This window comes from Pisolithus orientalis (genome assembly GCF_024613125.1).
Source record: "Pisolithus orientalis strain OTSU chromosome Unknown F5J12scaffold_18, whole genome shotgun sequence".
Taxonomy (NCBI): domain Eukaryota; kingdom Fungi; phylum Basidiomycota; class Agaricomycetes; order Boletales; family Pisolithaceae; genus Pisolithus; species Pisolithus orientalis.
The window spans coordinates 706763-716821 of NW_026260799.1; the positions used below are offsets into that span (position 1 = coordinate 706763).

At 45.1% G+C, this 10059-nt stretch overlaps 1 protein-coding gene across 1 annotated transcript; it reads left to right on the plus strand.

Annotated features, from left to right (window-relative positions):
* Positions 1–8540: 8540 nt before the first annotated feature.
* Positions 8541–9390, plus strand: F5J12DRAFT_783609 (uncharacterized protein; the record flags this gene model as incomplete). The annotated part of the gene is made up of 5 exons (XM_051742871.1): positions 8541–8658; positions 8753–8881; positions 8914–8947; positions 9014–9149; positions 9199–9390. 5 exons carry the CDS (start codon positions 8541–8543, stop codon positions 9388–9390), a joined length of 609 nt encoding a protein of 202 aa, XP_051599084.1.
* Between the last annotated feature and the right edge of the window lie 669 nt (positions 9391–10059).

Sequence of the window (10059 nt, forward strand, 5' to 3'; positions counted from 1 at the left end):
ACACCTCATTCCAGTAAGATTTGGTATTTTGGTTCCAAGTGTTGGAATGTCTGAAGGGTCAATCAGGATAGATACCATAAGCTTCTATGGGTTGCCCAGAAATGGTGATACCTCAAGCTACTTAAATGGAATGGATTCTGCAGGACAACCAGGTCAGCAGAGAAAGGCAGACTGGCATTATTTTGCACAGCATGCCCCCAGCCTGGAATAAATGTTGATACTAATGAGGATTTGGACCAGTAAGTGGCTCCAATAATGCAATCCTCATATGCTGACCTTCTCCAGCTGGTGGTTCACCCACACAGTAGTAATGGATGGAAACTTTAAAGCAGAACACATGCATGAGCAGAAATCTGAAGATCAGGTGTGGTTGATGGACAGACTAGGTTATATGGTGACCAATCTGCACTATGTGGACTATTTGAAGGCCACTCCACATATTGGGGAAGTATGAATTCATTCAACCTGTGCAAAACATGATCTGAGCTCAGGCACAGAAATCCACCTGCAACAACCACAGAGCTATCAGTCAGGCAAATGCAGCCTGGGGAAAGCTTCATGTGACCAGAATTGGGGCAACTGCATGCACACAGCAGTATGAGGTTGAATCATCAATTTTGACACCTGCTGATGGCACTGCAGACAGTTGAACATGAACAACTCTTTGGCAAATGTGTTGGGATACAATATGGAAGGGATCAAACAAGTGGTTTGCTTCTACAACATTAACTGCTCCTACATGATGAATCTGCAGAAGCATGTGGGTTGAAGTGAGATGATTGATATCCTGTTGTCACTTTGGATTATCCCTGGAATCAGCATATGGCATGTGCATGGGCACAAGAAGGAATGTTATGCACAGTATGCCCCACTGTTCATCAAGGGGGCTGGATGGGTAGACAGAGAAATCATTGAAATGTTGTGGTCTGTCCTTAACATGGCATCCACATCTGCACATGGGATGACCTCACCACATTGCCAAGAACTGCTGGATTTCCAGATGAATGATTCCAACTTCATGAAGATGATTCAGATTGGTTAGTCTGAGGATCCACTTGCAGTGCACTCTCTGACATCCAAGATTAAGCAGATAGCCTATTGCAGAAGCTCAAAGCAGCTTGAGCAGCAGTGCCATTGGTAAGGCAGGCATATATAAAGCTAGATGAAGCCTTGACTGCAGAGCAGTGAAACAGCTGGTGAATGCAAGAGATTTGCTGCACTGCACAATTGTGTCGATGACCCATCTGTCATGGACATCTTCAAAGTTCAATTAAGGGTGGGTATGGTGTCCACCTTTGTGGATAAATGCAAAATACTGACATATCATGAGAAGCACCAACAGTGTGTGCCATCAAACTAGCATTATTGGAGGAACCAAGACCCAGTGGAAGCCTACATGGAGCAACTAGTTGGCTAGTGTGTGGTTTATGCTTAGAAGAGGCCATAACCTCACTTCACATGGACAGAAAGGATGTCAGGGAATGGGCATCAGAATTGAAAAAATTGGCTATGGCATGTTGTGCTGATCACATTGCATCTGAACAATCAGGTTTTATTGCAGATGCTGTGATTTACTTGAAGCTGCACCTTGAAGTGGGCTCCAACACTTCCACCAGTGAATCTGTACAGCAGACTGCATTTCTTGATGCAAATTCAGAGCAGGATTATGCTTCAGATGATGGTTGGCTGGACAGTGTGGGGGATGAGTTGCCCACTTCAGATGGAACCCTGGCAGGACTGCAGGACAAATTGCCACTTCCATCTGCTCTTGGCATTGATGCATGTTGAGCTTGAGGGCTTCAAAATCTTGCAGAAATGGAGCTGAAGCTTCACACAGGTCAAGCTAATGATGTGCTACATGGCCTCTGTCTTACATTGGCAGACAAGGCAGCTGTCTTTTGGGGGGTGGTGTGCACAGCTAAGAGCTATTCTACAAAAACTTGGGCCTGGGATATGATCTGCATTATCAATGTCTCAGTAAAAAAACAGGCCATGATTTATAATTGATGCAGAGATGCCATGGTTGTACTTGGCAGGGGTGCAGATATCTCAGGATGTTATCAAGAGCTTCATAAAGAAGACCTGGGTGTGCAGACAGTGGCCTTCTCCCAAAATGCACAGGAGCACTGCAGAACCCATCTTCCATGGTTTTGGTCAATCAACATCCCACAGGACACAGAATCAAAGAGTTGGATGTCTGAATGTATGTTGACCTTACTGTTCAACAGTGCTCTAAGGTTGATGAACTTTCTTCAATTAGTTTATCACATTCATTGGCTGCAAGCAAAATCTGTCAAAGATCATTGGGAAGAAGAGGAAGAGCTCATAATATCAGAATTTCAATGGGCTATAAGTTTCTTCAGATTTCAAGCAAAAGAATGGCATAAGATACAGATGGGAAGCAGCACTATTGGAGCTCCTGGGGTGCAGTGTTATGCAGTGAGGCAGAGGATGATGTATTTGAGGTTGGCCAAGCATGCTGAATGCAAATGGCAGGCCATGAATGCAACTGATATTCAGTTTGTTCTGGAGAAAGATTTGTAGTTAAATGTTAGCTTAATGTGAACCTGCAGTTTCCATTCCCTGCCCTTGGATTCTGCCCTGTAGCTGATGAGCAGGTCAGCAGGTACTTTGCAGGAGACATCCAGTGGCAAGCTAGCCCATTCATTCACCTTTCGCATGTTTTATTTCCATTGTGGATATGTCTGGTATGACATGAGTATGTATGTCATTTGTCTTGAAAGGCTCATGTGTCCATGGGCTGAGATGAATGGCAACAAACCATTGTTGGGAAACAGAATATTTATTGCTCACTACAGAGGGTGAATTGGTCACTAGTGACTGGCTGAATGCCCTTGGTTGTACTTCCATCTGTGGAGAAATATTTATCTGCTCATTTGGCAAGCTTTTGCCTATCAAAATACATTGGCTCCTGCAATAGCAGAATGCAACATTTTCCCTGAAATGAACCTTGCAAATCTCACAATCCACTCATTTGCACATGTCCCACCTGTGGGCATACCTTGGATCCTATGTTAGTGCAATGAGAATATTGCTTTGCATTTGGCATCTGATGACCAATTGCTCTCAGCCTTGCATCTTGCACAGTCTGCTCATTTTGAAGGCTTCCTCTATCAGGATCCATTGAATGCCATGTTAGCAGGTTGAGACATTCCATATCAACCTTGCATATTGCACAGGCCACTCATTTGGAAGGGTTCCATCTATTGGGATCCACAGAATGCTGTTTTTGCAGGCTGACATCTTTCTTTGCATCATTATCCTATTATTAGCCATTATCTTGTTTTGTAACTCTCAAGTGAACACTGTAAATAGCATAGCCTGCTCATTCACCAGGTGTTCATCTATTGGGATTCATCAGCAACTGTATTAGCAGACTCAGATGTGTTGGCCAAATCAGACTATTAATTGCATTTGTGTCAAATGGCAGGTTGCTATTGCATATTGCACAGTCTGTTCATTTGCAAAGGTTCCATCTATCAGGTTCCATCAGCTCCAGTTTTAGCAGAATGAGACCATCCCACTATCTCATTTTTTAAGTTTCAAGTTAACTATTCTACACCACAAAGCCATGCATTCACTAAGCTTCCACCTATCAGGATACATTAGCAGTTGCTTTAGTAGAATGAGATTATCCTTTGCAATTCTGTTGGCTGTCTAGCCATTATTGTCTTTTTCTCACTCTTAAATAAAGGTTGAATATATGATGTGGCATGAGTGGTCAATTAAAATGGAAATATAAAATGACATCATATGTACTGTGGAGGAGTAAAATGATAGATGGCCTTGTTCACCCTGCTGTCCTATCCACCCTTGTCTCATCTGCCAGAGGCCCTAAGAGATTGATGAGATCATCTCCCAATGCTTGTCCATATACCCGAATACACAGAGCCTCCAGCTCATGAGCCATCCTGTCCAGTGTCTGCATGGTTTCATCCTGTTGTATTTGGAAATCATACATTCAATCCTTGTAGTATTGGTGGTGGGCCTCAGCATTGCAGAGTCAATGTTCCAAATCTTCAATTCACTCTTTGATTGTGTTGGATGTTTGTGACACCTTGGCAATTGGGGCACAGACAGGTGACAGTGCACTGGGATTTGCAGTGGTTGTGAGTTGGAGGGGTGCTGCTGTTGTTGATGGGCAGGTGTCTGCTTTGAATAGAAGGGTTAACTGTGATAATTAGTGGAAATGTAGAGTGATTAAATGTACCTGCTGCTGTAGATCCCTCTACCTCCTGCACAACAGATGGGCCAGCCTCAATGATCAAATCTGCTTGTACGGTGGCTGGGATTGGGCGGAAATCCCTGCATTTGAATGCAGGAATATGAATCTCTAAATAAAATTTGAGTCAGCATAAATACATGAAACTGTGAACATGCTGAGTGAAGATCCCTCAGGGATTGTCTCTCCTGGTTGGAGGGCCCAACCCCAGTGTTGATGGCTTTGGAAGCCATTGAAACATGTCACTTTGGGGGACATTCCTTTGGGCTTTGGGATTCTTGGGCCTCCATCATTGGGGACAGACTTCAAGCTCACTTTTTTCCCCTGGCTCATGATGGATTCTGTTGAGTTGGAGTGGCAATCCCACCTTTGGCATGGCTACATCAAATCTTGTGACTGTCACATGGGAAGCAGGACTTCCCAGGGTTCTTGTAGCATCAGACCTTGTGTCTGTGGCATGACTTGCAGGAATGGGGGTCAGGGGAAGGTGTCCTTCTGGCAGCTACAGCAGCACGACCGTATAGTCTGTCTGATGGTGGATGAGGCTTGTGTTTTGATTGGCCTTGAGCAGGAATGTCTTCATCATTGTCAGTTTCCACTGTTGCCTTCCTAGAGTGGGATCAATGTCTGGATCGATGGGATGTCATTTTTGTGGCAGCTTTGTGCTTCTGCCTGCCTCGCACTGGTTCTTCCTCATCATCCTCCTTCTCTGGCACCTCATCTTCACCCTCATCATCCACCTCCATCCTGTGCAAGCTATCTGCTATCATTTGCTCCACCTCTGCCTCAGTCACTTTCCATTTTCCTTTGTTGCTCATAGGCATTTCGGTCTCTTGAGCAGGTGGTGTTGGTGTTGGCACCATGTGGGGCATAGGGAGGCCCAACCAGTGGTAGTCAAATTGATGCTTGATGATGTTGAGCCACTTGTGGTTGGCAACATCAGTTTTGGAAGGGGATAGGGTGGTCTGCCACTCAGGCCATGGGTGCTCAATTGAGCCAAGGTCTTCATGCCACTTTAAGAATGTGTCGATGCTGATGAGGGTCATCAGAATCTCATCCATCCTAGTGATGAGGTCACACACAGCATCCTGAATGCATCAGTTAGTGAAAAAAATGTGATGATGCTATGACACACTAGTTCATCATTTATCACCTTGATGGCACCTCTCCACTTTGCAATCTTGTCTGCCTTTCCCAGCTTGCTGCTTTCTATGATATCCTTGAAGTAAATTTGAAGGATGCAGTTGGCCACAGCATCGAGCTCAGGCAATTTCTTGAAGAGCTTGCAAGATGATGACAACAACATGTTTCTGATGATGAGATGATGGAGTAGTTTGATGGTGAGAGTGGTGATGGTGATTGGAGAGTGGAAGAGTCAGAGGTTAAAGACAGATGATGAGATACACAGATGTCACATTTTTTATCCTGCCTATGAATGATTCCCACAGCACAATGGCAATACTAGTACAAGTCAATAATCCTGAATGCATATATGAAGCAGAGGCTCAGATAAAAATATGATGCATTGTTCTGGAATAGCATTGCTGTTTGTTTTGCATGTTTCCCATCTGCTCCAATGGTGGAGCCTGGCTCACAGCTACATAGACCAGTGCCTGAGATTCCAACTGAATAGGCAAATCATCCAATGTGAAACACAATTTATAGTGGGAAATTCAGATACTCTATAGTGCAAGAGGTTCCACTTTCTTCATTTCTTGTCTTCCTGGGCCTGTCTTATGCAGTGCCAAGGGTTTGTAATCCTGTGATGGATGGATCAGCCCATCTTATGTTGTAACACTGGTTTTTGTTTTCCCTTATCTGCTGCCTGAGAATACCATGGATGGGCCCATCCTTATGTAGATCCCTTTGATCTCCCTTTCTGCTGCCTGAGAATGCCTTACATGGACCATCCTTATGTAGATAGCTTGGATCTCCCTTTCTGCTGCCTAAGAATACCATACATGGACTCATCCTTATGTTGCAACAGGGGTGCATCTTGCTAGATGGGCCCATCCATTTGTTGTGATGATATACATGATACTACTGAAGGGCCTGTCCTTATGTTGTGATGCTATTAGATGATATTACTGATGGGCCCATCCATATGTTGCGACAATATAAACAATACTACTGAAGGGCCTGTCCTTATGTTGTGATGCTATTAAACAGCATTAGTGATGGGCCCATCTTTATGTTTCAACAGGGTACATCTTACTGGGGCTGGGCCTGCCCAAATGTTGTGATGATATAAATAATACTACTGAAGGGCCCATCCATAAGTTGTGATGCTATACATGAGATTACTGATGGGCCCATCTTTATGTCTTGTCAGAGGTACATCTTACTGTGGACAGGCCTGTCCATATGTTGCATAATACTACTGACAGGCCTGACCTTCTGTTGTGACTCTATTAAATGATACTAGTGACAGGCCCATCTTTATGTTGTGACACCATAAATGATATTACTCTGGGCCCATCCATATGTTGCCAACTTTGTATTCTAATCATAGACAGGCCTGTCCTTATGTTGTGACCCTCTCCATGTTATGATAGGTGGGCCTGCCTTGATGTTGCAACAGGGGTGTAACCTACCAGGACAGGCCCATCCATTTCTTACAGCAACTCAGTATACTTAATTGGTCACAGGCCCATTTAAATGTTTCAACATCCTTACCCACAGCAGGCCCTCCCATATGTTGTGGTAATGCACTTACAGGCCTGTACATATGTTGCTCTCACTTTAGTCCCTCAGGCCTGTCCATGTGCACTGGCTAATCTATTTAGGTGGGCCCATCTTGGGGTCTATATAAGTGTTGGTGTTTTGGCACACAGGCTGCCCATGTGTTGTGACTAAATGTGACTACACTATATGAGAGACCCACCCCAATATCATAATTGGAGTGCATGGAACTGTTGGCATCTGTCATCCAACTCAGAGGAAACAGCAACAGATGTTGATGATCTCACCACTGTGGAATATTGAAGGGAGAGATGCTGGACCACTTTCCTCTTCATTTCTTAGTGAAAATGGATTGAACACAAACATTGATAGATCTTGGAGAGTTTGTCTTTACCAGTGGAACTGCACAACAAAAATGTTCTGAATGAAAATGAAAGCATCCCTGACTCCCAAGATAGTGGGGAACAGATGCAAAAAATCCCTACTCTGCCAAGTGAACAACCCCATGACCCCCAAATTCATTTCTCAGTAACCACCAACAATGAGCCTGCCACAGGGGGCTCAGACCTTTTCCTTTCTTATCAAGCAGCACAGCATGCTCCTTCACAGCCCTTCCACTGGTCGTGTTAGGGTGCATTAATCTGAGTGCTGGTGTATTCCAAGGCATTATCTGAATTTCAAACCCACTACAACTGCTGGTTGTGTGAGGGAAGTAAAGTTGTAGTGGGTTTTGAAATTCAGACAGAAAACTGAGCCTGCATTCCTCACAGCCTCTCTTCATCCTGAATTGCACCCCAACTGGAACACATCAAGGTGCCATCCTTGCTCCACAAGTGAAGAGTATGTGGTCAAAGCTTTGATCCCTTCTTGTTTGGCTGGTGAAGTACAAGCATTTTAGCCTTTTAGGAGCACCATTTGGCAAATGTTGTTGAGAATACAGATCTCTGGGGCCCTGGTGGCCAGCATACCCCATTTGTGGCTGAACAGTAACTAAGTCAGTTTATTGTCACCTCTACTGATAAGGTGGAGTGTCTAAAACAGCCAGTGGGACCAGCACACATAATGTACCTACTTTGTACCATATCATATGACCAAACAAGGTTGACAATTGGCTGTGTTGCACAGACTGGCTAAAGTTGAGCCCACCTCTGAGTTGTCATTGTGTCACACAGCATAGCCATGATCATTGGATGTCACCATACTGCACAGTGTGGCTGAGGGGTTACTACTATATACATCTTGCCTGGATAATCCTGGCATGGATTCTGGCAAGTTGGGAAAGGTCTGGCACTAACCTGGTGTGGGCTCACTGGCATGAGCCCAGCATGTGTCAGCAATTGCCAGTGGGTCAGAAGGCATTCCACTGTAATTCTATTGGGTTGGTATGAATGCCAGGCTAATTCCAGTAAGCTGGGACAAATGCTGGGATAATGCCAATAAGCCAGCAAACATACCAGTCTTATGCTAGTGGGCCAGCACAGATGCTAAGGTGGTGATGGTCAGTTGGCATGGATGCTGAGCTAATTCCAGTTGGCCAGTATGGATGACAGCCACCACACTATTTCCAGTGGGTCAGAAGGCATACCAATGTACATCCATTGGGCTGGTATGAGTTATGGCCACTTCTAGTATGCTGGGACACATACTGACCTTATGCAGGTGGGCTGTGATGGGTACCTGGATTATGGTGGGTAGTTGGAATATACAGCTAGCCAGCTTTCATGCTGGTATTAGTAAGCTGGCACCCATACCAGTATAGTGCAAATATGCTGGAATAGAGGATAAGCTGGTGGTGGTTTGTGGGCATGGATGCTCATCTAATTCCAGGTGGGCCAGATGGATCACAGTCTCCAGGATATTTTCAGTGGTTCAGAAAGCACACTAGTGGGATTCTATTGGGCTGGTATGACTTCCTGACATTTCCAGTTAGCTGGGTCAGATCCCATGTTATTGCCAGTGAGCTGGGATATCTACTGGGCTGAATCTAGGGGACCAGCAGGGGGTCAAGGCTGGTGACAGTTGGTTGGCATCAATTCCTAACTAACTCCAGTTGGCCGGGATGGATCACAAACTCCAGGCTATTTACAGTGGTTCAGAAGGCATTCCAGTGGGATGGTATTGGGCTGGTATATGTTTTGGCCAAATCCAGTCAGCTGGGTTAAATTCCCAGTTGATGACCATGACCTGGGACACCTACTGGCCACATTATAGTGGGCTGGCACAGGTCCAGGGCTGGTGGCAGTTGTTTGGCATCAATTCTGAACCAACTCCAGTTGGCCAGGATGGATGACACCCTCCAGGCTATTTACAGTGGTTCAGAAGGCACTCCAGTGGGATTCTATTGGGCTGGTATATGTTCTGGTCAAGTCCAGTCAGCTGGGCCAAATTCCCAGTCAATGGCCATAACCTGGGACACATACTGGCCTTATGCTAGGGGACTGGGACAGATGCCCAGCCTATGGTAGTTGATTGGCATGGATGCCCAGTGAAGGCCACTTAATGTTACCAGTGTAGATGATGGGCTAGTCTTTTGGAATCCCCTGGTGAATGGATGAGCCATACAAATAGTGTCCCATATATATTGGCTCAGCTGGGAAGCTATTGTCTATGGGGCTTATATATCAGTGGCCCATGTAATAAGGCTCAGCTGGACCTGCAGTGTTCCATTTGGAATGGTAGGAGCATATTTCAGTGTGCTGTGCACATTGGCCTCAGCCCAAATAGGAGTGCCCATGTACCATGGAGGGCTTATAGTCCATTGTACCATGTCCTTGGGGAGGGCCCAGATATTATGATCCCATAGGACAGGCTGGATGAATACTCCAGTGTTTCATGGTGTACAGGAGGCCCATGATACAGTGTCCCATCTGTCTCAAATCAGCCCATGTATTATGATCACCAATCCATGTGGTCTGGCACATATGCCATGGTCTCATGCACAACAAGCAAGCCAATCTCCCAGTGTGCTGTCTGACTGGATTCAGCTCGAGTTGAAGTGTTCCACCAATTACAGGCCAGCCATAGTCAATATTTGGGGGAGGTATATGGAAAATAACTTGGCTTGGGATGGCATATAATATCTATAGAACTACCTTTACATGGACCCCCTATTGGATAAGTGTAGGTTATATGGA